General features: G+C 42.9%; 3 protein-coding genes across 4 annotated transcripts in view; 2 read left to right on the top strand and 1 right to left on the bottom strand.

The window, feature by feature from the left end:
- arid5b (AT-rich interaction domain 5B) overlaps positions 1-10,691 on the top strand; it is a gene marked incomplete at its 5' end in the record, with an annotated part of 73,470 nt that extends 62,779 nt beyond the window's left edge. Inside the window, 2 exons of the mRNA XM_079280480.1 lie at positions 6,163-6,373; positions 6,550-10,691. Coding sequence (XP_079136606.1) covers positions 6,163-6,373; positions 6,550-8,556 — 2,218 coding nt within the window. The 3' untranslated portion in view covers positions 8,557-10,691. The remainder of the gene's footprint in view (positions 1-6,162; positions 6,374-6,549) is intronic.
- Positions 10,692-11,259: 568 nt separating this feature from the next.
- Positions 11,260-19,497, bottom strand: rtkn2 (rhotekin 2; the record flags this gene model as incomplete). 2 transcript variants are annotated; one of them, XM_079280623.1, is made up of 12 exons in its annotated part: positions 11,260-14,284; positions 14,603-14,710; positions 14,964-15,132; positions 15,391-15,522; positions 15,599-15,705; positions 16,239-16,333; positions 16,905-17,105; positions 17,447-17,564; positions 17,652-17,705; positions 17,849-17,901; positions 17,996-18,198; positions 19,360-19,497. In XM_079280623.1, 12 exons carry the CDS (start codon positions 19,495-19,497, stop codon positions 13,605-13,607), a joined length of 2,058 nt encoding a protein of 685 aa, XP_079136749.1. In that variant the 3' UTR covers positions 11,260-13,604. The 2 variants fall into 2 exon arrangements, with proteins under 2 accessions (XP_079136749.1, XP_079136750.1); XM_079280624.1 differs by lacking the exon at positions 14,603-14,710.
- Positions 19,498-21,811: 2,314 nt separating this feature from the next.
- Positions 21,812-26,831, top strand: part of cep170aa (centrosomal protein 170Aa) — a 48,994-nt gene continuing 43,974 nt past the window's right edge. The window contains 1 exon segment of the mRNA XM_079280219.1: positions 21,812-21,913. The gene's annotated coding sequence lies outside the window, so the exon portion shown is untranslated.

The following is a 26,831-nucleotide window of genomic DNA, read 5'->3' as shown; positions in this document are numbered from 1 at the left end:
TCTTTACACTGAAATAGCAGGCAGCTATTTTAACCTCTGAGAGCGAGATGGTTTCCAGAAGACAAAACGCTTCATTGTGCATTCAGTGATAAAACCTCTCTTCTTTTTTCTTTTTTTTTTTGCGGCGATCTAACAAATCACAATATTGGATGATTTCTTTATGCGCAGAATTTAATCAAAAGGTCCAAGGTTTCTCTCCCTAGTGGCGAAGAGAAATCACAAATTACGCCACTGACGTGTGACAGGCAATCGACTGTATGAGAACCTATTCAAGTCGACTGAGATTAATAACTAGTTCAGTGTCGCAAATTAAATGAATGACATTCTTGCAGAGAGTTCAGTCCACTGCAGGGCAGCGAGAGGGAACATATGCTGTATATTTTTGGAAATGACCACTTGAGTGTGTCTTTATGCAGAATAGCACACGTTTATTTAAAACAGTTAGCTGGCTTTGCTCACACCTGCTATGGCGAGCATTTACCACGAGCAGCAGCAGCAGCAGCTAATGAGAGCAAACCCCGGGGGAACAGTAGAGGTCATTTTAAATCTGGTATTTTCAGACTTGACAAAGGACTTAAGTTTGTCATACATTCCTGCGCTGCCCTCCTGTTTTAACTGCATGAATGAGGGTCACCTCAAGTGGTTTGGCTTCGAGACAAAAGAGGGGCTTTGAGGCATGAATCCAAAGCAGAGGGACCAGCTACACTGTGTGTTTATCCCTCTGCAGGCATCTTGTCTCTCGTTGTCTCTCTCTTTCTCCACAGCAGTTATTGCTTCCTCATTGCTGTGATGATGTTTAATCATTGCATTTAGATTCGATAAAGATTTGATTTGATCTTTTTTTTATTTTATTCTCTTTTCCTCACAGGCTTGTAAAAGTAAGTCATTTTCTTTCCTCCACATCTTTCTACAGCCCCCCGGGGTTTGTCCACCAGCTCTTTCAATAGTTTATTTTCCTTCTATTTTTTTTTACGCGTGAAGCAGCTCTTGTGATCTTAACACAACACCAGTTAAAATTAATTTCAGCACGGATGGGAGGGACATTGTTGAAATGTAACAGCCCGCAGGCTTTTCCCCCTCTTTATTTGGTGACTTAGGCATTTCTTGGATTCTAGCACACTGCTTATTCCTGTAACACAAAACTCAGATGAGAGCAGCACATTGCTGGTAAAGTCACCTTGTTTTTGCCAAGTTGTGTTTTTTTGGGGGGAGGTGCTTTGTGTGCAATCCATTATTTCAAAGCCATGTCACATGCTTAGTTGACAATTGTGGTTTGAAGTTGTGCTTTAGACTGTTGGAAGATCACACAGATATAAAACATTTTATTAAAAAGAAAATATATATGTACATGTATATATAATATATATATATATATATATATGTATATGTGTATATGTATAAATGTATATGTATGGATAAAGTTTCAAAAATATTGCTTCATTTTTATATATATATATACTGTATATCAATGTTTGTAAACTTAATTACATGTTATCTGTGCCTATTCACTGTTGAATCTCTTCGCTGCATATTTTACTTGCTTGTTATCAACATGTGAAATGGCTGCTTAAACAAAAGCCGGGGTGATAAATTGGCATGAGAGGAAGTTAAGTATTTATTGACCTCATAAAAATGTTGCCTCTCCTGCCTTAATGAAATTCCTTCCCGGAATCTCTGAGTGCAGCACACGCCCCCTAGTTCAATTCAATTCAATTTATTTTTGTATAGCCCAAAATCACAAATGACAAATTAGCCTCAGAGGGCTTTACAATATGTACACGTTTGACATCCTCTTGTCCCGGAACCCTCACATCAGAACAGGAAAAACTCCCCAAAAAACCCCTTTAACGGGGAGGAAAGAGGAAGAAACCTGTGGGAGAGCAATAGAGGAGGGATCCCTCTCCCAGGATGGACAGAAGTGCAATGATGTCATGTGTAGAACAGGATAGTGAATTACAACACATTCAATGTAATTACAGCACATTCAATGTATGACACAACCACGACAGGAGGCAACACCTGGTCCAGGTAAACCCGGATACACAGGAACCTGTGAGGCGAGAAAGCACAGAGACTCTGGTGAAGAAGCAGGTCAATAATGTGCATTAATGGTATCGGTAATATGAAATAGTAATGTGAGTAATAATAAAAGTGACATTAGCAGTTGGAGTCAGCAGGGCCATGGTAGGAGGAAGGACCAGGGTCCAGATGAAACCATGCTCCATGGAAACCTGTGAGGAGAGGAAGCACAAGGACTCCGGGGAAGAGACAAAATCAGTACTGTGCATTAATGGTGTCGGTAATAGGATTAATAATGTTAATAATGAAGATCGTAGTAGGTGTCAGCAGGGCCATGGCTGGTTGAAGAACCAGTGTCCAGATAAAACTGCGGTCATCCTGTGAGGCGAGAAAGCACAAATACTCCGGGGAAGAAGCAAAGTTAGTAATGAGCATTAATGGGACATCAATGCATACAGACGGAGGTGAAGAAGAGGAGGAGAGAGGTGCTCAGTGTAGGAAGTCCCCCTGTAGTTTTTGCCGATACCAGTTTGTCCATGGGCCGGTCCAAGGCAAGCCAGAGCCAGCCCTAACTATAAGCACTGTCAAAGAGGAAAGTCTTAAGCCTACTCTGAAATGTGGGGAGTGTGTCTGCCCCCCGGACTGAAACGGGAAGCTGGTTCCACAGAAGAGGAGCTTGATAACTGAAGGCTCTGGCTCCCATCCTACTTTTTAAGACTCTAGGAACCACAAGTAACCCTGAATCACTGGATCGCAGCTCTCTAGTAGGGCAGTATGGTACTATAAGCTCTTTAAGATATGATGGAGCCTGACCAGTTCGGGCTTTGTAGGTAAGTAAAAGGATTTTAAATTCTATTCTAGATTTTACAGGGAGCCAGTGCAGAGAAGCTAATACAGGAGTAATATGATCTCTCCTCTTGGTTCTTGCTAGTACACGAGCTGCAGCATTCTGGATCAGCTGGAGAGATTTAAGAGTCTTATTAGAGCAGCCTGAAAATAAGGAATTGCAATAATCTAGTCTAGAGGTAACAAATGCATGAACTAATTTCTCTGCATCGCTTTGAGATAGGATGTGCCTGATTTTTGAAATATTACGTCGGTGAAAAAAGGCAGTCCTAGAAATAAGTTTTATCTGAGAGTTGAAAGACAAATCCTGATCAAAGGTAACTCCAAGATTCTTGACGGTGCTGCTGGATGCCAGCGCAATGCCATCTAGAGAAACTATATCATTAGATAACTGATTTCGGAGGTGTTCTGGGCCTAATAGAATAACTTCAGTTTTGTCTGAGTTTAACATCAGGAAGTTGCAGGTCATCCAGGTTTTTATGTCCTTAAGACACGCTTGCAGTTTAGCGAGCTGGTTGGTTTCGTCTGGTTTGATCGATATATATAATTGAGTATCATCTGCATAACAATGAAAGGTTATAGAGTGTTTTCTGATAATATTGCCTAAAGGAAGCATATATAAGGTGAACAAGATTGGTCCAAGCACAGAACCTTGTGGAACTCCATAACTGACGTTGGTCTTCATCGAGGCTTCATCATTTACATAAACAAACTGATATCGATCCGATAAATAGGATCCAAACCAGTTCAGTGCGGTTCCTTTGATGCCAATATAATGTTCCAGTCTCTGCAACAGGATGCAGTGGTCTATAGTACAGCTGTACTTATTAACTTCAGCTGGCTCTCTTTCAACTTATGCAGTGGCTGCCAAGCTCAACCCTTCCCCTTCCTCGGAGGAAATGACTACTTATATAAGTGGTATTGTATTATGAGTGCTATATAACATGATCATGACTAAGTTAAATATATATACACTGCTTGAAATTGCTCCAGTTCACACTGAGGGCTCTATTATGATTTTACACTTCCTTGTTGAAAGGATCGTGGTGAAAGGTGCCCTGTAGCTTGAACCTTATTTGCTTATTCAGCCACCTGTGTAAATTTACATAAAACTGTAAAAAGTGTATCTATTGGAATTGTTTTTATAGGCTACAGTTTTGGTAAATCATCCTATAATTATCAAGCATAACAAAGCCAATTATTCTGATGTAGGGGACTTCCTGAGACTGATTTTTGGTTTCTTAGCCTTTCCATTTGGAACTATTTAAGGCTCCAGTAATTTCCCGGGCTCAGCTCTTACATTATCCGGGCCTGTGACACCCCACCCCCACTCCATATTGACATTCCATAAAGTTGACCCAGACCAAGGCAGCAGTCTCTTTCCCACAGATCATTGTGATAGTCAACAGTGCACCCTGGCACTCTTACTGGTACTGGTACTGTATACAGTATATATATATATATATACAACACTTTTCTAGCCTTTTGATCATGACATTTGTACACGATGAACACACATTTACAAGCCTGAAGAAATCGAATCCACAGTTTTACAACGGTGAAACATTTAATCTACCTGCCTTTTCTGGGAAATAATACCTATTTCTAGCCTGAGAACCACTTCGGTATTTGTAATAAATTACTACCGCTGTATAAAGATTGCATGTTTTTGTCTCTGTTCTAGGATCCTTCGTTCCTTCATTCAGAATAATTTTTGTTCCTCATTAACATGTCATTATCCCCTCTTTCACTCCCCTTGTTTCCTTTTTCTTTTGCTCTCTTTCCCTCCCTTCTTCTCTTTCATAACCCCTTTGCTCTCCGTCTTTCCAATAAGTCACATTTAATAGTACATTTCCTTTCTTGGCCTGGGGCCTGGTGCCAGACCAGCTGTATGAAATGTAGTTTCACCGCTTTCCCTGCCAGCACTTTTGTTCAGAGGAAAAATAACAAAAAATCCCACAGAGCCTCTTGAACTCTCTGAGGCTTTTTTTTCTTCCTTTTGAAGAGGAGGCGAAACAGCTCTTGATTCATTGTTTGTTTTACCGCCATGTCCCTTAAAAGGAATACTGCAACCGTCTCTTGTCGTTACACGAGAAGACCTTATTTTTCTCATGACTGAGAAAGTCATGTTTCTGTCTGGCTTTTATGGATTGTTATTGTAAGAAAAACCTGACAGGGGAGCTGGAGAGATTTTCAGAGGAGCTTATTGAAGTTTGGAGTGTTGTAGTTTTTCAGTTGTCTTGGTTTCCTCTTCCACAACGTTTCTTATGTCTGGTCTAGTGCCAATTTCCATTTTCTGAGCAATAAAAGTATAAAAGTTTCCCTCACTGGTTTCTTCATGTCATTATTTTACACATGGGTATTGTTATGCTATCCAGATCTTAATGTTCCCATTAGTTATGACATCAGATTCGGAAAATTGACATGAGAGAAATAACAGAAGTCAAAAATAGTTTCATGTTTTTTTTTTCTACAGGATTGTCCTTGTCACTTATATGTACTTAATTAAGTTGGAGCAGAGGCAGCTATCCTGCATTTAATCATGCCAAATGAACAGTGAGCGTAGCGTTACCAGCTGAAATATTTTATTACTGTACTACTTACTTTCAGGGCTTCTGTGATTAATCACATTTATATATTAAATTAGATATGATATGACATATGAGATTCCTTTTAAACATTTGATTTCAATTCTCCCAGGCAAGTTCCCCTCCTTTTCACTCCCCAACACATTCACTTCACACAGACACAAACACAACACACAAATATTCTTTGCCTCAAGGATGAACTAATATCAAATGTGATCTGTCTCAGCAGGAGATGACTGACTCACATTCTCTCTCTCTCTCTCACACAAACACACACATACTCTGGCACCCATCTGAACCTGGATTTCCCCTAGCCTAGATTAATTACAATAGGATTGTTCATGCTTGGCGGTTTTAAAGCAAGGTATTTGATACTCTGCATGCCTGTGGCAAAGCTTCAGCTCATTCTGTTTTTGCTATTACCAAAACAAAATACTTGAGTTGTTTTATTTTACTCTTTTATTCTAAAGTATGGACACCAAAATAGAACAAGCAAGGTTGTTTGTTTGTAATATGCTTCACCTTCCCCACGTTACGGTGCGCAAATTTATAGTTCTGTGTATTTTTTTTTTCAATGTAAAATTGCTGTTTGGTGAAAAATGATTTTTGATCGTGCGTGATAAATTAAAATCACAGATTAGTAATTGTGCCTTTTTACATGATCACACCACAAACTCATCTGCATTCCTTTGCCTGCATTCTTCCTCAGGCTCCTCCTTCCCTATGAGAGGCACGTCAAAGGCGAGCATGACAAGCCCCTCCCCTCGCTCAAAACCAAGAAGCAGGAGGGCGGCCAAGAGAAGGCTTCAGGAGCCAAAGCCAAGGGAGTGGGGGCCAAGAAATTCAAAGGCTCCAACAATCCCAAGCTGGGGAGTAAAAAGGACGGAGGGGAGGCGGTGAAAGACCAAGAACAATCACAGGTCAGTCACAGACCCAATTGCTGCCTCATCAGGATTCCTCCTCGCTCTGAATTCAGTTTAATTTTAATCTCCCTCTGCTTTCTCATCAATACTTCACCCTCATGTTGTCTTTAAAATTGGCCAATACTATAGGAGTGTCTTATTTCTTTTACAACTGTCATTTTGTCTGCATGCAGGACTCCAAGGGGAAAGAGGAGGACCATGAGCTGCCCACAAGCATAAAACAGGAGGTATCTCTGAGAGATGAACCAATTGTAATAGAGGAGGAAGAGTTACACGTTACCCTAAAGAAAGAGGAGTCATTGGCAGTGGAGCAGCCATCTTCACTCTGCCCCAAAGAGCCAGACTGCAGAGCCCCACATGCTGGTCTGTCCCTCCACACGGGGCCCGGTCCCCGGCCTGAATGGAGGCAAATCAGCGAGGCCCTCCAAGCGAAACTCTCCTGTGAACAGCAAACTGAAGGGCATTTCATTCCTAAAATCCCTTACCTGCCTCACCGTTGGGATCAGAACAGACCTGCTGGACATGTTGCTCTGCCCGAGCCCTCCTCCAGGGTCAAAGACTCCATAGAAAGTCACGGTGGGAGAGTGGGGAAAGTGTTACCGATGTGTAAGCAGGCAGACAGAAAGTGTATAGACTTGAGCACAGATTCCTTCCCAGAGAAAGAAGACTACGTGGCCATTAAGAGGGAGTCAACCCAGAACCCCGCACAGACGGCTGCCTACTGCAAATCCAGCCAGGGTGTCATGTCTCCTTTAGCCAAAAAGAAGCTCCTCTCCCAAGTGTGCGAGTCCAACCCTTTCTCCTTTACGTCTCCTTCTCTTCAGCCGCCACATCCCACAGCGACCTCCTCTCTCCCTCTCATATCAGTGCCTGAAAGGGAGAGGGAGAAGAGAAAGGGCGATGAGGAGGTGGTAGGACATAGTCTGACACACGGGTGTGTGTCAGACAGCATCCCGGAGGTAGCGCCCATATTCAGGCCATCGGTCATCCAGCATGCCCAGAGCAGCAAGCCTCACCAACAAGCCGCCGGCGGCCCCTCAGAGAGGAGCGCCGCCGGGGAACTCTCCGAGGCGTACAGCTGCCGGACCAGCCGTCACCTCCAGCCTCAAGTCAATCCGCCATGGCAGCCCTACCTCCCCCAAGCCCATGCCCAGGATGGCGTGGAGAACGCCGGGGAGACGCTACTCCAGGGCCCAGCTTCTCAGCCTCGGAGCTACACGGGCGACTGCTACTCCTCCCCTCACCTCCACAGTCTGTACAGGCAAACTGAGAACTGCCTGAGCCAGGAGAGGATGGTTGGTTTTCCCAACGGAGATCGGAGAGAGCGTTACATCAGAGACCATGAAAGCAGCTTTGTCTGTGGCGGCCTGGAGCAAGAGGGATTGGCCTACAGATCTCACTACGGAGACAGGACTCAAACACACTTAGAGAGGAGAGAGGCAGACGATGAGCCCAGAGACTTTACAATCTCTAAACCTCTCTCTCAAAGGGGGCCGTCCTTCTCGAAGCCCTCTTTCTGCAGTCTCCCTTATCACATCATGCACCAGGGTTTGGATTCCCACCCTAAGGCGTGCAGAGTTCCTCCCATGACCATCTCCCCCCCCAAACAGAACCCAGCAGAGTCATCGCAGCCATTTCCCAGCCCCAAAGCTCCAAGCAATTCGTCCCTCGCCAGCCCCATTCGACCCAGTAAGCGAAGCCTCGTGGAACCCGACGGTGAGGACGCTCCAGAGAGGAAGGTCCGTGTGGTGACGCCGGTCCACCCGGCCGGCGCAATCCGACGCAGCGACCCAGAAGAGCTGAAACCAGCGGAGCCGGCCCACGCCGTTCACCTCAACAACCATCTCCCTGAGGGCCACCCAACCACTACCTACCCTCCACATCTCTACACTGCCATGTACCCACCCGGCAGCCTGATCTCCCACGGAGACGGGCTGCAGCAGCACCCGGGTCTGCAGTACCTAAAGAGCCAGTCGGCAGTGTCTCCCCTCATGCCCCCGCTAGCCTTCCACTCCATGATGCTTCACAGGCAGCTGCTGGCCGCCAGCCCCAGCCCGCACCACTTCTACAGGCACCCGGGCGGGGCAGCACTGTACGGGGACCTGCTGCACCACCTGTACCCTCTCTCCACCCTCCCCCCGCCTCAGCTGTCCTCGGTACACCCCAGCACCAGACTGTGAGAGGATGAATCACTTCACCCTCTCCTTCTTCATCCTCACAAACTTTTTTTCAGCTTCTCTCTTGTCTTTCTGTCTCTCTTGCTCGGGGATTGTGGCTCAGTCTAAAATAAACACTGATTATAAAACGTATCACAGACTGATAAACGCATCATTCAGACTGAAAATTCCATTCTCTCTTTTTTTTAATTTGTGTTTGCCTTTGTTTATATACTTTGCACTGTTCTTTGTTTGTATCACCACTTACTGTATATTTTTTGTTGTCGTTCTCGTTGTATCCTTATTTGCACAATGCTCGCGTGTATGTGCTCACAAATCAGTTTGCCGCTCTCGGTCGCCGCGAGTCAGGTTGTTGCTCTGAACGTGTGAAAAGTGGAGGGCAACAGAGAAAAGCCATTTGTTTACTGCATCTGAGGGCTAAACTCTTTTTGCTTAAAAACACTACGCAAGTAACACGACGACGTAAATGAAAATTCTTCACATAACTAGAGGTGCGTTCGCCTTGCAAACAACGTTCAAGAGCTGTTTAGTGCATTAACACACTTTAGGCAGCCAGGGGTGTTGCGTCTGTTTACATGTCTCCAGCTTGTGCCACAGTAAATCCACCTGGACTCCTTGGCATAGACGTTAACGCTCACTGCGGTGCTGAATACAGCTGTGTCATAACATTCACAGGTGCTGTGTAAAACATATGTACTGTAGAGTCACATTTTACTCGGTTCAGGTCTTTGTTCGTTATATATTTCGGTCCAGATCATACGACACAAAGCAGTTGTCATGTTCAATCTCTTGACAATTCCCGAATGTTTTTTAGTGAGTTAATGAACAGCCGTTTTAATTTTTACTCTCCGAATTGAAAGTAATTTGATCCTAAAGCCCCTTGTGATGAGTAGAGTGTAGCAGCTTGTTTTTGTCTGTCGGACCAGCATAATGAAGCAGCCGTCTGCTGTGGAATGCTCACCACAAGAAATCAGCAGTTCATCTTTTTGTTCTTGACTTGAAAAGACTCTTTTTTTTTGTCTTTATTCAGCACGCTGAAAAGACTCACTGTATGATTTGATAGGAATATTGTCACTTAGGATATTATTGCTTTGCAAATATCTGTGCCTTTTCGCAGTCTTGGATTAGAGTTAGCACTCCAGTTGTTAAGGTTTATCTTCTGTAGCAGGGTAGAAATATCAATATTACTGTCACTCTCGTCTGAAATGCAGCGCACAGACACTCATGCAAAAACTATATGGCACACTTGGCTTTCAGACACCAGACTTGATAGGTAAGGCACAACATGTTGAGTTTTTAAAAATGTAAACAGCTATGCTTTAACCTTCTGGTTCGTGCTTGTGCTTAATGACTCTATTTACTTAGCTGAAACTGTGTCAGACAGTCAATTATAGCAGAACCTGAAAAGATTTATATATTGACACAGGTCTGGTGTCTGTCATCCGCAGGGCATGTGTGCTTTAGGTGTTTTCTCGCAGTGATGAAAAGCTACCAGACATAAAATATGCCGACCATGCACCATGGCCTGAGGTGAAACAACAACACCTGCTCTGGCTTTTACAACCACTATAATTGCAATCCAGGACAGTCGAAATACACAGTCAAACATGTCTGGTGTTTCAAAAGAAGAAGAAAAAAAAGAAGCTGTAAACATCTCTGTGTAAAGTTTAACTGAATACTTAGATAAAGACATCCATTTCTGATAAAGTACTGTACATTGCTGTGTGTAGGTAAAACTGGCATTAGTGCCGGCTCCTGTACAGAACGCTCACACGGGATCAATCCATGACAACCCCGATCTCTCTCTCTCGTCTTATTGTCTGTGTAAATAGCACTGTAGATAGTACCGCGTGGTTGTTGTCATATAAACTGTTATAATCTGTAAATAGTACAAAAACAGTATAAAAGTCGGTTACACAATCGAGCTGGGTCCAAGGTTCACCGTGATCATGTTCGATTTAAACACTACAATTTAAGGATTAGGATACTATTTTTATTTCTTGTCGTTTCACTTTTTTTTCCCTCCACGTTGTTTCCATTAATGTGCATCCTGAAAGTGTTTTTGATACAGTAGCCATCTGTTTACCAATCACCCAGCTGGCGAGCAAGACAAAAAAATAAAGAAATTTTGTATGATATGAGCTCCTGTATATTTAATTAAAATATTTTACTATCTACTCGTGTTTCCTCAGTTGTGTTCTTTGACTGAAGTGGAGATAAATAGCGAGGGCTGAATAAACTGATATTTAATGCCAGTGTACTAACGTCAATGAGATGTTCTTTTCTTTCCCCTGAGTAAATGCAGTGTGAATGGGGATGTGTTATTGTAATACCATTATCTGGCTATGAGATTCCATCCGCCTTAATCTTCACAACAGGCTACCTCTGGGCTCAAAGCCAGAGGAGCCTCTCCAGTATTTGCTGCAGTAGAGAAATGTGCCAGTGCATGTATCTCTATGGGATATGTGTTGGGCTGCAATAAAAGCTATGCTTTGACTTTTATTGCCACCCCCTGGTAAACCTTTACCATGACAAATATGCAGTAATACCTCCAAGCTCAGCAAATATGAAGCAGCCTCACCAGGGTAGAATGTAGGCAGTTTTATTGCAGATCAGCAATAAAAAAAAAATACAGTAATATGCAGTAATACCTCCAAGCTCAGCAAATATGAAGCAGCCTCACCAGGGTAGAATGTAGGCCGTTTTATTGCAGATCAGCAATAAAAAAACATACAGTTAAGATTCCAAGATAACGGGGAACACAGTGAGGAGAAAATTGCACTTTTGGAGAAACAAAAATAACAGATTCTTTATTTTTTTTACATTGCACTACACACAAATTATTCTGCGCTAGGAAGAAGATGAATGTATCCCTACTTACTAGTACATAACCACAGTGCCACTTAAAGTCTAAATAATTCACATGCTAAAGTAAAATTGAGATGACTTGGCAGTATTATACTATGAAAAGGAATTACAGAACATTTAAATCAAAAACAAGACAAAAAAAACTACAAATTATTGCCGTCATGCGTAATTAATACCTGACAAGACACATAAAAGACAGACATTATAAAAAACATTGGAAATTTGGCTCATTAGTTTGGCTCCGATAAAAAAAGTTCAGTCCTTGTTTAGTCATAAAACAGCTGTACATTTACATCACATGCTTTCCCTCAAGCTTAATACCCACAGGGGCAACATTTCCTGCTTTCACTCAGGCTACACAGTTTATATGAAACACTACAGAAATGTTGGCTTTCACTGTAACTGTCAGAAACATTGGCGTGTAATTCAATGTTCCTTCGTCTCTGGCACGCTCACTGCAACTGAAAATAGCCCAAGATTATGATGGACAACACAGGAAGTGCAATATAATCACTGTGGTGATTTTAGCTGTTGCAGCCACATCAGCACCAGTTAAGATTAATGCTACGAGGTCTGACGCAGGAGCCGTCCCTTGTTTTCCCAGGTATATACAGCACTACATCAAAGTGACTAATGTGTTGGTAATACACACAATGCTAATATTGAGCAGCATCCTCTTTTGTGCAATCCATTCTCAGGTTCTTTCAAAGCTTAAACTAAACCCTCCTGTAATCCCCCCCCCCCCTCAATCTACATCTCCCCCTCTTGATTAAACAGAATTTTAGGGGGCGAGATAAAAAAAGAAATGGGATTGCAGCTTTCACCACTCTGCTTCATCTGCACAGACAATTTCAGAGAAAGTAGCTAAACCTAATGTGTTGTACACGGTGTATAATTACGAAGACAGTTCTTCAACATGTGACTGTTGAGTGGTTGAATTGTTTTAGTGGCTGCCAGTATTGGATATGTTCAAAACACAAGGGCATTCATAACTTTAGCCACTCCAAGGACTCATTCATTCGATTATGTTCATGGCATTTACAGGCTGCAGTGTTGAATTATGTTGGACACACTGTGTAGCCACTGAAAACCAAGGTCACTCCATTATTAAGACCTCTGAGAAGTCACATTAGTGCTTGCAATTGCTCCTAAAAACCCGTTCCCTTAAAATCAGCTATAGTGGTCATAAAGTTGTCACAGTGAGTGGAATAAGTCAATAGTTCCAAAAGGAATGACTCGTTCAGTCGGCCAATGGATCAATTCCAATTTGAGTGCTTTTGCAAAGGCTCTTTTCTCCGCTCCATGTTCCAGAGCGGAGAAAAGAGCCTCTCTCTTTTAGTGGGATTGATGATGGCGGTGCTCGGGCCAACGTACAGCTTTCAATTTCGTCTATGGGTTAAGCTGCACGTGAAAGAGTTCTTAAATGGAGAGTGGAGATACGATATCGATGTTGTGATTGGAGGTGCCGACGGGGATTTGGGTCGCCGTGATGGACATTGTGAGGATCTTTTGTTTTTGAAGAGACCGGGTCACCCACCCGTCCTTAAGATTGAAGAAATGGGTCGACATTATTGGGTAATACGACGAGAAAGTCGATAACACTCTCTTATCTATCGGTGCAATGTGAAGTCGGAGCCGGTAGCTGGTTAGCTTAGCATAAAAACTGAAAGCAGGGGGCCTGACTCTGACCAAAGGTAAAGAAAATCTATCAACCAAGACCTTTAAAGCTCACTAATTGATACATTTGATCTTGTTTATTAAATCTTTATAAAAAACCAAAGCATTACAATTTTTCAGTTCAGTTTTTGGATTACAAAAAAAAACATTTTTCAAGTTTTAGAGGTGCTGGTAGGCAGATGTTACCTTTGGACAGAGCTAGGCTACCCGTTTCCAGTCTTTATGCTAAGCTAAGCTAAGCGCCTCCAGTTTCATATTTAGTGTACAGATGAGTGATATTGTTCTTTTCATCCAATTTGTGAGATGAAACACATTTTACGAAATTTGAACTAATCCTTTAAATGTTGACCAAAATCAAATATCCAATTATTGCTCTTTAGGAGCATTAAAATATATATTGATATCGGATTCGATCAAGGCTTTGGAGCTCATTTGGAAAGTTGTAACTGCGTTGTAGATATTCATATTAGTGCTTGGTTAGGGTTAGTTATTGTCGAAGGTCGAGTTCACAAGGCTTTAAGGTTCATCCTCTCTCTGAACGACTTCCTCAGTTTGCTCCTCGCTGCAGGAACAGGACCAGGACCGTGACTTGGTCTGAGGAAGGCATGTTCACCTGCGGCCTCAGAGCTGTGGTGCTGGTGCTCCGGCTGCTGGAGAGGAGGCTGAGGCTGACTTTGTGGTTGTACATCCAGGACGCCCAATGGAGCGTTTTTCCGGCCGAGGGCTCCGGCTCCTCCAGCGTTGCCCCGCTGGAGCTGCTGGATGATGGCAGAGAATTTGGCATCCAGAGATGGTCTGCCAGTTTTGGACCTTGTGGCTGGGCGTGAAGTGCAAGTGTTCTCCTTCTCCTGGTATAAGGGAGGAGGAGGACGATGATGATGAAGAGAGGTGGGGAGGGGAGGTCTGGCAGGACGGCTGGGAGGAGCAGAAGGCGGGGGCGGAGCACGGCGCTTCTTGTTGCCGATGGCTGTAGAGCTGGTGTTGGGGCTTGAACAAGGGGTGGAGGTTTTGCTCTGGGACAGATTAGCTCTCTGCACTACCACTGAATGGGACCCTTCAAACAGGGAGGACCAATTAGGCGCGTCCTTCTCCTCTTCGTGACCAATCAGAAAGCGGCCGTCTGTCTCCTCTATCTTGTTGTGGATGATGTCTGTGATGCTCTCAAACTTGCCAGGTGAATTTATACCTGCACGTCAAAAAATAAACATTGAAGTGAAGTGAAATAGATCAGGCAAAATGTTAAATTAACGTTTTTTTCTCTCCATTAAAGTAGTTTTATTAAAATGCAGAGAAATATAATGTAAAAGGGTTTTATTTAAATGCTTCACTGCTTAAATTAAAGCAATTATGCGTGTTTAATGTAATAAAGTAATTTCACTGATTTCACATTTGTTTCGAGCATCACATCTTCTATAAACGACGTAATATACAAAATCCTGAAGCCAGCGAATCATCAACCTCGGTCTCAGTCACTTCACCCACTCGCTCCAATTACTCTACTCACTGAGGTCATTGTAAACAGAGTCAGCCTGCTTGGTGAGGAAGAGGGATGGCTTCCGCGGTGACGCGACCTCAATCTTCATTAGCTGGTTGCAGCATTGCAGCCACTGGCCTGGTTGTAAACAAGGAGAGGCATGAGAGAGATAAGAGGTTATGCTATCTTTTCTCGCTAAGTTTAGCTAAAAACATGTGCAGCAACCTTTCTTGCCCAAACAGACCGACATACACGCACTCCACCACGAGCCCTTTTTAGAAAATATACCTGCTCTGTACACACTGCATGTAACCTATACCTTTTATATACACACTTCTGCTGTATGTTTACACTGAAACACACACACACACACACACACACACACACTCACTCTGATCATAGAGGTGCTGGTGGAGGGCGTCCAACCAGTCCTCCAGCTCCTGGCTGGTCTCTGTGGTGAAGACGATGCTCTCAGACCCCTCTGGTGACGGGTTGACGATGGACAGACTCCTGGATTTCTGGCCTGCCGACTCTTTCTCCATCACGCGGATCCGGGTGTCCTGCAGACACAACACAAACAACTTAGCTTACGGTGATGGTGCTGTTGGAGATATGCGCCAAACGGTACATCGCTGATATTGCAGAAAACAAATGATTCAGCAGTAAAATGCCAAAGATGCAAGCAGGATCTATATATTGTTATTCTGCAAATGTTAAAAGGGATTATTTATCTCATAAATACATTCACACAGAAGCATCAGTGTAACTTCTTCCCGTACTGTGTGATAGCTGCCCTGTAGCCAGAGATTCGGTCTTACCTTGTTGACGGGTACGCTGAGAGTGGGCTGCACTTTAGCATCAATTTCTTCCGGGGTGAAGTAGCAAGACAAAATGCCAGAACTCAGCACACAGTAAAGACTGCAGCAGCGGTACATCCCCGCCACAGTTTGCTGAAAAATCAAACTAAAGTATGAACCCAGGAACCAGCTATCGAGCTAACGCTAACGATAACAGCAGTGAACGCACCTTCTGGCTCAGGTAGCCGGTCATCATGCTCTGTGTCATGCAGGCCGGCTGGGCCACCAACCGGCAGCAGAGGTTGCCATAAAGCGGAAGCCAAGAGGACCACTCAGCTGTGTGGATGAAGATAAAACCTACATGTTAATAAAGTACTATATGCTTTTTAAAGGCCCTCGTTAAGAACTGTTTCAATCTTAAGTGAAAAGGTAAAAACCCACCACAATTAAACAACTTTCCTTTTTTATCATTTGTTAAATATTCCTAAACCTTTCAGGTTACAACGGTGTAGTGTTACACCTCAAACACACATTAGAACTGCTTCTTGTCATATGAGCCTTATCAATAACCCGCAATGTGCACTGTGGATCTAAACACCACATGCCGCAAACTCGTACCAAATGTTTACTCATGAAATTAAGAGCTAGATGACAAAAACCTGCCTCAGCACTCACATTCGTATCCATTTAATCGCTCACGCAAAGCAAGGAACGTTTTCCACGCTGAACTTCAATCATTGTGTATTTTGTTTAATTTTAATAGTGTAAAAATACTGGATCATTACCACAGTGCTGATTTAAATCAGAGACTAAAAAGCTGAATCCATTTATAACCCCAGATATCACATTTCTGTGCCTTTGCTTCTTACCGTCTTGGAGGACGATGAGGGAGTGAGACTGGAAGCTGCCTTCAGCCTCAGGCAGACACAGTGAAGTGTGGGCCAGCAGGTTGTACTTGGCTCCACTGGTACAGGTAGGAGTACACACAAACACAGAGTTTAGCGTCCTTTAAAAGTTTCCTGCATCGACTTATTTGCATTCCTTGGCTTCCCAGGCTTAACCATAAAAGATTCATGCTCAACTCTAACCCTCATATTAAAGAGACTAACCCTTCAACTCAAACATGTGCACACATACCCAGCAGTTTTTCCTTTGTGTAAATGATCTCTTTGTTCAAAGGCCTAATGATCCCAATGTTTCTTCCCCACCGACAGCTGGTTTATATCACTTACAGATGTTCAGTTTGAGAGATTTAAATGCCGTTGAGTACAAATAAAATACAGCTGGGCGGGAACATTAAAAACATGCACTTTTTTCAATAAAATAGTTATTATTGGCACGAAAACACAATCAGTGAATGTCCCTAAGCATGTCAGTATTCAAAACCCGAAAATATTGGTTTACGTCGGGGTACAGTGGGGCTACACCAGTCGTTCCAGTAAAATGCCATAATTGAGTCTGTTCCCAACTGCAAGAATCTTAAACCTCGGAGCCAGGATTCTGTAAAGGGTTTTATGGGGAAACACAATACATACAAGGGGATGGGGTTGTGCTGCAGGAAGGTGTCAGGGTCCGGACTGTCCAGCAGAGGGCTCAGCTTCTTCCCAGCCGTCTTTCCAAAGGAGTGGCGGAGCTTCTTGGCCAGTTTCTTTGGCGTATTTGCCATCGTGAGCTCTTCCTCCAGGGCACAGCTCCACAGCTCCACCTTCAGCTCAAACTGAGGAACTGCTTCTTTACTATGAGAGGACGGAGACGTTTCAATCAGAGCATAAACAATAACATCTCTATAAACCACGTTAGAGCAAGATTAAAAAACAACTTCAAACCAAACACTGAAGATGTATAAATAATAAATATCACTGCACAGTGACTGTGACCTGGAATATTCCAAACAATAGATGTGTCAGTGTTTGTAGAAATAAACTCTAATACATATTCTGATATCCATGATACAAAATAAAGAACACATTTCCAGCAACATACTCAATACAGACATTTTCTTTCCACCACTGCACAGCAGCACCAGAATGGGGCTTCCCTAAAGTAAGTGCAGCTGTTCTAAGCGTATTATACTCACAAGACGGTGACTCCCTCAAAGCAGACATCAGTGACCGATCTGTCCACCACCACCATTTCTGTGTCAAACACCTCCGAGCCAATCTGCATCAGACAGAACACGGCCACCCGACGGGAGCCTAACAAACAGGAGCGGGACGTGCAGTGTGTGAAATGACATGAGGCGAAGCTAAACAGAGGGCACGAGAGGAGGCAAAGCAACTTACTGCCTCTGTTGTTGAAGTAGGCTGAATCCCTCCACATCAAAGGCATGCGCAGCCCTAAATCCGCAGAGGGAACAAGTGAATTAACAAAGAAACATTTTGCAAAAATAAGTCATCTTAGAAAGTATTACTATTATAAGTTATTACGCACAGACACTCTCCAGTGTTAAACTATTCTGAACAGAGGGGAGAGATCTTACCAGACATTGCAATTGTCCCATTACAGGGAACACGATCATCTGGATCTGAACATCTGAAATAAAATTGGAGAAAAAAAAACACAGAGCTTAAGATAACACCAGGACACCCTCCACACCTGAGAACACAGCGAGCATCCAGCCCCTCACCTCATGACTGCTCCAATCCCGTGCTGCTGCTCCTCTTTCTTCTTCTGCAGCTGTGCGAGATAAGCTCTGATCCTGGCGTGACAGGTCAGCAGGTTCTTGGAGGCGTTGAGAACCTGCTCTCTCTTACTGCAGGCCAGCAGCAGCTTGTACGCACCCTCACGCATTCGCATCTCAAAGTCCAGCTTTTCCTGCACGTCGGTGTTCTTCTCGGACAGAACACGCAAAAGGGAAAGATGACCAAAAACACACACACACACACACACACACACACACACACACACACACACACACACACACACACACACACACACACACACACACACACACACACACACACACACACACACACACACACACACACACAAGAATGAATACAAGGACCAAAGTGGAGTTAAACTGAAGTTGCACTTGAATGTTGTTTTCGGCAAGTGTTGTTCCACCACTCAGTGAAGTAACGCACATAAATTATACACAGAAACAAGAACCCTTTTTGACAATGATACGTTTGAAAATGTCACACTTGAAGAGCAACTTTTGTGGCAGATCGTGATGGGAAATGATGCGAGCAGAATAGGAGAGGAGTGGTTATGAAAGGCACTAATAATCAGTTAGATTCATAATTGTCAACATACTGTGTGTATATGTTCAACAGGGCGAAATAGTGAGCACATGACTTTATCCAGATGGTAATATATAAGTGAGTAGTGGCAGAAAAAACGTGTTTGGGAAGTTTTAACACACGTATCTGTGGCCTAGATGGAGTAATACATTCTAAATATTGCCTTTTCAATTTGGAAATTTGGTCTTGGTGAGGTTATAAATTGTCAAGTGAAGTTCAGATGTACATGCACAGTTGTTTTAGGATTACAAACATCATGTTACAAACTAAAATATGAACCTTTAGCTTCTTATAAATCTGTGGTATGTACAATCACATCCACTTCCTCTATTGTCTGCAGACTGTCACACAGAAGATTTGGGCTTTTGGTCTGCAATGACATTAGAGGAGAGCTTTATTCCTGCTCATGCTCAGCAGCATTCAACAATGCACAGTGCGTAGATCTGGTTTCAGGGACCTGAATGGCGATAAAAGGGTCAACTCCCGTATTGGATAACAACCGACCCGCTGGGGATGGTGTGTGTAGGTGTGTGCGTGTAGGTATGCGTGTGTGAGTGCTTCAGAAAGACAAGTTAGAAAATGAAAGTCGTTATTTACACGTTATTTGATCACAGCCTATCGAAGAGTTGTTATTGAATCAGTGTAAACTTAAACAGCTGATTAGCTTGTTTACGTCATTATAAATCGTGTTGACGGCAGAGCACGCGCGCGACCCCCCTCCGTGACGTTATCCGTCTGATCGTACCTCTGTCTGCAGGTACAACGTGCTCTGTCGTATTTTCTTCCGCTTAATCTCCATGGCCATCGCGGAACCGGCCGACAACAACGACGACCCGGAGCTCCCGTTTCGCTTGGTAGTTTGAACGTCCCGCGGATCGTCCATGTTGTTCGTTCATTCGCTGGCAGAAAAAGCACGAGCGGCGCGTTCCTGCTCCAACTGACAACGCCCCTCCAACGGACAGAGGGGGTTCGATTTGGGACACCTCGTCTGCCGTAATGCCGATATTGTCAGTTAAACTAAAATTACGTATAACTTCTAATACGGACACCACCATTTTTTTTAAACACACAAAGGTAAATGCCGGTGTTCCGGATTAAAAGCAAACTGTGGTGAAGTCGCCGACAATAGCTCAAATAAAAAATAAAAAGCGTACAGGGTCCGTTGTTCGAAAAACAAACAAGCGCTCCGCCCTCGCCAGCCGGTACTTCCAAAGACTTAAATCGAGTGCTTTCACGTCGAAAGGGAGGGGGCGTAATTGAGCCAGACAACGTTGTCGATTTTGAAATATATTTTTTTAAAGCAAAAAATATCGAATGTTTTGGGGTGTTATTTTAGTGGATATGCACATTTCAAATACTTTAAAACTTAAATTAAGTCGTTGGCAGCATATCATATATTTATATCAATTTTGCAGCCTGGTGCGGATTTCTCTGAGTAGACTGGTCTGATTATTCTTTTACTTTTTAATATATGCAATCAAAACATTTCAGTGAACTCAAAGTGGATTAATTATTCCGCTTATGTTCAGCTGTGAATAGGTTTTAAAGCTTTCAGTCACTGTGACAGTATATTGTCACAAGCTAAAATGAAATATCGTTTCAAAATGACTCCAGTAAATGTAACGTCGTTATATTCTTGTTGCAAAATCGTCATTAAATTCGATAATTTCTTTCGTTCTTGAAGTTCTGTAGACATCCTTCTTAATTTGAGCTGCGCATTGTGCAGCAGACACATCATGGTAAAGTCACAAAACACCCTGAAACGTGACCAGTGAGTCCAGGCAACCCGCCCTCCCGGTTCTGGCTGACGGCTTCTGGTCGAGTTGGAAGCGTCCATGGTTGGAAGTGTAGACGCAGGCGCTGCTGTGGATGAACTGTGTCAAGCTAGACAGAGACGTACATCTGAACCCCGGAAATTACGATATCTGCTTTCAAAATTAAAAGTTGTTTTTTTCTTTTTCTGAAAATGAGATAAGATGCATGTCTAATCCTCTGATCCAGTGATGTCAGCTACTTTGCCATCTGTAGGGTATTTTTCTTTTTCCATAAGCTGTAAATGTCTGTTGGTGTTATTTCAGCTGCATCTGATTTATTATAGTCCAATCAACATGACCATGTTAAATTAAAAAAAACACATGAATGCAACAATTATGCTTCAGTTCTTGTAGCCTACTTCAGTCAAAAACCTTGACCTTTCTCCTATTAAGAAATCAAACTTATTAAACAAGTTATACCAAAAACAATGATATTTTGGGTAACAACAATGTACTATTACAAGACTGGCTGTATCACAAGGATAAAGGGTAACAACACCATTATTTTTAAATAAATAAAACTAGTACATCAAATTGAAGATACATGGTCCACATATCAAAGCCTATCTATTTCTATTTAAATACAGTAATTAAAACACACGCCTTCATTATGATGGAATTTAAAAAGAAGTGATCCAATGTTAGAACTGTCTTATTAGTTGCATCTTCTATATGGACATCAAGACAATGTTTTGTCACATTTTTTTAAATGAATTGTTTGATTATTGATACATAGCAATCTCCATATTATATTTTTAGTTGTGGTGGGACTAGGTTGCCATACCTCCTCAATTTCCTTAGTTTAAATTGATCAACAATTAGCTTCATTGTGTACACATACAAGAAATTAGACTGTGGTCTTAAGTTGCTCTCAGTGTACTTACGGTACACACAGTTCAAAAAACTATTTAGTTAAAATAGACTTACAACAACAAAAAGGACAACAAAACTGACCAAATAAATATAAATATATAACTATTATGTATGTACAAGGAGGTGAATATATATATATATATATATATATATATATATATATATATATATATATATATATATATATATATGTGTGTATACTGTATATAAATACATATTATCAGAACCATATTGTTTTGTCCTGACTTTTATATCACAGTTGTCTAAGTGCTAATCTCTCCCCACAGATTTAGGGATGTTGAACTACATTTTGCTTAATCTGTGGTCACATGATTAGTTGTGCATATGGTTGCCAGGCGAGGCTTGACACATGCCTCACTCACAAAGCGTGGTCGCTCTGATTTTATTCTGAAAGTTTCCCCCGGAAGTTGTGTGTTTACCATTCCCGCTGACTGGACGCGTCTTTCACAGGATGTCGGTCGGCTCGCGTCTCGCCGCTATTTTGCAGGGAGAGAAGCGTTATCGCTGAGCGACGGAGGGAGAGAAGGCCGACGCACGGAGCCAAGACTGAACACACCTTCAACTGAAACACGCACCAGAGAGGAAACACGGGTGAGAGGAGCGGATACTTTACTTTACTTCTCGCACTGAAACCTGCATTCAGTTTGCATGCATCAAATGTAATAAGCAACAATACCATGTTGTGACTGGGTGGCTCCTGGTTTACTGATGGCAGCAGCATGACCAGCCTGCTCCGCCTTTGTAAAGCGACACAGCCTCGACATTTAAAAAAAAGAATAAAAAAAAACACCGGCCACGTTTGCCCTCTGTGCTATTATTATTTGTTATTGCCTTGTTGGTTATATTAGACGCTCCCTTCTGTAACCGCACGGAGGCTAAGGAGACAGGATGCACATCACAGTGAAGGTCGCTTTGTGTGTTATCTCACTGGAAACACACTAAACTCCGGGGTCCTCCTTTGAGTCTCTTTATATTGTCTGAAGTGTGTATATTAAGGCACCGTAGGCCTATTCCACTCAGTAATATAGCGTCAGATGTGTTTTTCCTTAAATCGGACCCTCCTCCTCCTCCTCCTCTCCTCCTGTGAGGAGGCTTTGTTTTCGTGGGGCAGATGTAGCTGGCCTACATGCATCCGCTCTCTTTGTGTTGAGTTTGATTCTCGCTGTCATCATCACATGAGATGTAAAAACTTAGGAGGAAATAGGGAAGACGATGTACCACGACTGCATTACAGTGTCTTTAACACTGATATCTCATCGTACATTGACAAAGACCTTTAAGATGTCTTATTTGTATGCCTCTTACATACAAATGTGTGCAACATTTTTTAAATAGTGTAATTATTGTCTATGTATCAGGTCACAGAAATAGGGATGGATTTAGTTAAAATGCTAGATGCATGGCAAATACCAAAGTTACACAACTGTTCAAAACAATTGAAAGCAGCAGCTTGATTTTATTATCATAATCATATCTCTTAATTGTATTTCGTGTTATTAAAGGTGGGCCAACCAGTGGAGACAGCATTCTGTCCAGGTCAGGGTTTATAACACTCATACTGGACCGGTGTGTCCCTCTGTAGGCTGCACACCACTGAGTCTTGTTAGTCTCCTCCTCCCTCAAGCTGTACGAATTCAAATTCTTTTTTGACTTTGAGCCATAGAATGTGCAGATAATACCATCCAGTCTGGCGTTGCTCCTTTCCTTTTCGACCTTTCATTCTGCCTTGTTTCCCGCCTCCTCCCCGCAAATGTGGTTTTGCCAGCAGGCTGGTTGTCTCTACAGGCGGTTGCATTTTTTAAAAACTGTGTCAGTGTCACAGGACGGACTCTCAGAGAGGAAGCAGCAGCAGCAGCAACGTCCCAGCTAGACTGAGGCCCAGCCTGCCTTCATACGTGTCCACTTACACAGTTACAGTGGAGGCGATAACTGAGGCAAATATGTGAATGCATAATAGTGCACTCAGACCTTTTATATCTCCACTTGTGTTGGTCTGTTCTTTCTTCTGAAAAACTTACTTTAAATGTGTTTCCGGCTCAGTGTTATGATCAGCAAAGAGCAGAATATACGTGTTTGTAAAGGTTTCCTTCTATAATGTGAACCTGTTTTCTCTCCTCGTCTATAGTTGGTGTTGAGGACTTGTCTGGCCGGCCCATGGCCATTGTGTATTGAAGGAAGTTTAGGAAGTGAGTTCATTTTTACTTCAGTGGTGAGGGAGTGTTATTTGTGACTAAAAAAAAACAATCCAGCCTGGAACTCAATATTTTGAATGTGTTCTATTCTCTAACGTGTTTTTGTACCAGGAGGACTTTGGCTAAACACAGCAGTGGATCTCACGTCTGTAATCTGCTTTTTTTAGAAACTTTAAAAGGGTGATGAGAGTCAGGTATAGCTTCGCCTGGTGACGCTGCGGCTTCTGTGAAGAGTCAGCGAAAGAAGGGGCGGCGAATAGAAACGTGTGTGGAAGAGACAGGAGAGCAGTGCAGCAGTTTGTGGACGCGATCATCAGCCTCTCCCTTGTTATGGAACATGAAGGGCGTGTCTGAGCTTCTTTTTTTTCTGCGTATAACTTCTCAAAATGAATAATGGAACGGAGCGAGCACATCTGTTTTGGGGTGGGACATGCTCCTCTCTGGGGTATTGTGTGCTTCTTTCCACTGCAGATATTGATCTTGTATTTGGGCCGTCTGCATCTCTTCCTCTGGTTGTCCTGTTGTGCCAACGTTGATCGTTCTTTCTCTCTCCTAAGTGCCAGTGCGGATTTCACTATTTCTGTCTGCTGCTGAGGCTATTGCTGCTGTCATAATCAACATGGAGGTTTGGCCAAATACTAATGTTCCCCTTCAAGGGCCACGGGTCAGTCATTATCTGCTCAGCAGGGGCCACGCAGGGCCATAAAAGCACTCACACCAACAGTTAACCTGAAGCACTGTGTGCTCTGGCTCCTGTTGGTGCTTAATACAGTTATTTATTCATATGACAGTGTTATTCAATAATGTTGCAGAGGGTAAATTGATTAACCAGTTGAAATACCTCTTTGTTTTCAGGAATAGAGTTTTAAGTATTTAAATTCAGGATATACAATACATCTTAACTGTTCAACAGATCTAAGTTAAAGATTTTATATGCAACTGGGCTGCAACACATTTTTCCTTATGGATTTATCTGCCAATTATCTTTTCCAGTAATTGTTTGATCTTTAAAAAGGACAGAAATAAGTGAACAAATATCCATCACGATTTCCTCATGGCCGAGGTGACGCATTAAAATTGTTTTTTTTTTGTCCGACCAACAGTCCAAAGCCCCAAAATGTTTGACTTGCAGTGACATAAAGCAAAGAAAAGCAGCAAATCTTCACGTTGCAGAAGCTTGAACCAGATAATGTTTTGTGTGATCACTTCAAAAATGTACCCGCGTGTTTAATCAACTCTCAAAATATCTGTTAACTAATACATTAACCAACTGAAATGTTCTGCTCTATTATAATATGTAATGCTCGAACAGTTAGATGGTGAATTGAAGTTTGTGAATTAGTTTACCACACATTCTCCTGCTCTTATGCTCTTATTGTGAAAGCTGCCTCCAGAAACATCCTCTGAAGAACGTTGTGCACACACGCTTTCAGGAGAATGAATTCGATGCACCAAAAACGACTCCGCTGCAGGCCATGTGCTTCATTAATTCTCTTGGATTATTAATAATCCATTTTTTTTATGATCTCTTTATCGGTACGCGCTTGTTCAGAGCGCTGGGTAACCCTCTCTTAGACTCCACAGGAATAATAACTTCACTTTCTCAGATAATGGCCGGAAGGCAGGCGGTGCTTTTAATACAGTTTAATAACATCGGTGTGAAGCCAACGTCTAAATGTCGGCCTGCAGGTGACGTGGAGCACGGGGATCACCGAGCATGTGGCGGGTCTGTGTCTTATGGACGGCGGCGAGCTGTTTTGTGTACGGTGATGACAATAGAGCCGGCTGTGCGGATGCTGGCTACATGGAGGTGTTCTGCCCGTTTGTTCCTCTCGCCAACTGCTCATGTGACGCCTGTGGCCGCTTTTCTGCACCACATGGTGTTTTCTGCTGCATGGGACACTTTTTACCCACATGCTGCATTAACACACATAAAGCCACACGAGGTGAGGTGCTCTACTGACACCGCAGTGATTAATTATCTCCTTGCACGGCGCTGTGGTCCTGTCGGGATGAATGCTGCTGTTCAGTCTTTATCTGGCTGCATGAATTCAGAAATATTCAAATAATTCTTTTTTCTTTGTTGCATTTTCTTTTTCCATTTTTTGTCCTAATACATATAATCTTACTCCAAGAAGCATCCTTGGCTGGTAAATCCACTAAACTGCAGTCATACATCCAGTTGTAGTTGACCAGTGATTGTTTTGCTTTTGGTCTATTCTTCATTTATGAGGGGAGGTAAAGTAGGCCGACTAGATTCAAATGTCAAATAGAATCAAAGACTTAAAGACTGATACCCCCGGAGCAGCCATGGCGTGCTCCTTTGTGCACTCTCAAATTTAGGATGAGAACATTTCATACAGACTGTATTGTTTAACTGCTATCAAACAAAAACAGTAATGCTCGCAGGTGATGAAGTAAGATTTTTAAAAAGGGGAAAAAGAGCAGCAACATTATAGCTCATATCGGCCCAGCTGACAACATTGTGTCTGGTCGTTATCTGCATCATATAAGACCAGTTTCTCTTTTTGTTCGAAGTTTAGAGAGGAACAAACGATGGTCTACCTCTCCTGCACTCTTTCATGTCTGTAAATCCGCAGTGGAGCCCGTCATTGGGGACCACCAGCCGTCTGTCTGTCCGTTTGTCCGGAGGTTGCTCCACTGTCTCGTCTTGCCTGGTTTGTTCTTTATACCCCTCAGGGTCTGGGGGGGGGGGGGGGGGGGGGCTTCCTTTCTCCCAAAATACCTCCAGGGTTGCAAGACCAATTCAGGCTCCCTTATCTATCACCCATTGATTTACTGACCTGACGTCAGCATTTTCAAAGGGAACAAGCTGCTGCTCTTCTATTGGTCTTGACCTCCTATTGGTTGTACTCACACCTTAGAGGTGCTGTCTAGCACCACACACCCTCTATTCTCTTTGTTTCCACTGTTGCAAAGCTGCAGCGTTGATTCTATTATTTATTACATTTTAGGTTAATGCATAAAGTGTTAATACACAAGAGTCATGTTTTTCAATCTGGCAACATCTTCAGCATTAAGCCGTCTTTACTGTGGTGTTTCTACGCTACACTTTCAAAAAGTCACTTTGCAGCGAGTCGGTATCACAATACCTCCCTCAGATGTTGTTCTCTTTGGAGTTTAATGCGTTTAAATATATCTCTTTTCTTCGGGCTATCGCTGCTCCAGCTCCTCTAACTACAGAGGGCTATTTATATCAGATCCGCTTCTGCTGCTGTTGTAAACATTAAATGCATCGCCTCCTGTCGCCAGAGGATTTCTCCTGGGAAAGACCACAGACATGGAAGTTTAGAGCG

Source organism: Melanostigma gelatinosum (genome assembly GCF_949748355.1).
Source record: "Melanostigma gelatinosum genome assembly, chromosome: 12".
In the NCBI taxonomy this organism is placed as follows: Eukaryota; Metazoa; Chordata; class Actinopteri; order Perciformes; family Zoarcidae; genus Melanostigma; species Melanostigma gelatinosum.
The sequence above is the reverse complement of the archived record's forward strand: the minus strand, read 5'-3'. Positions and strand labels throughout refer to the sequence as shown.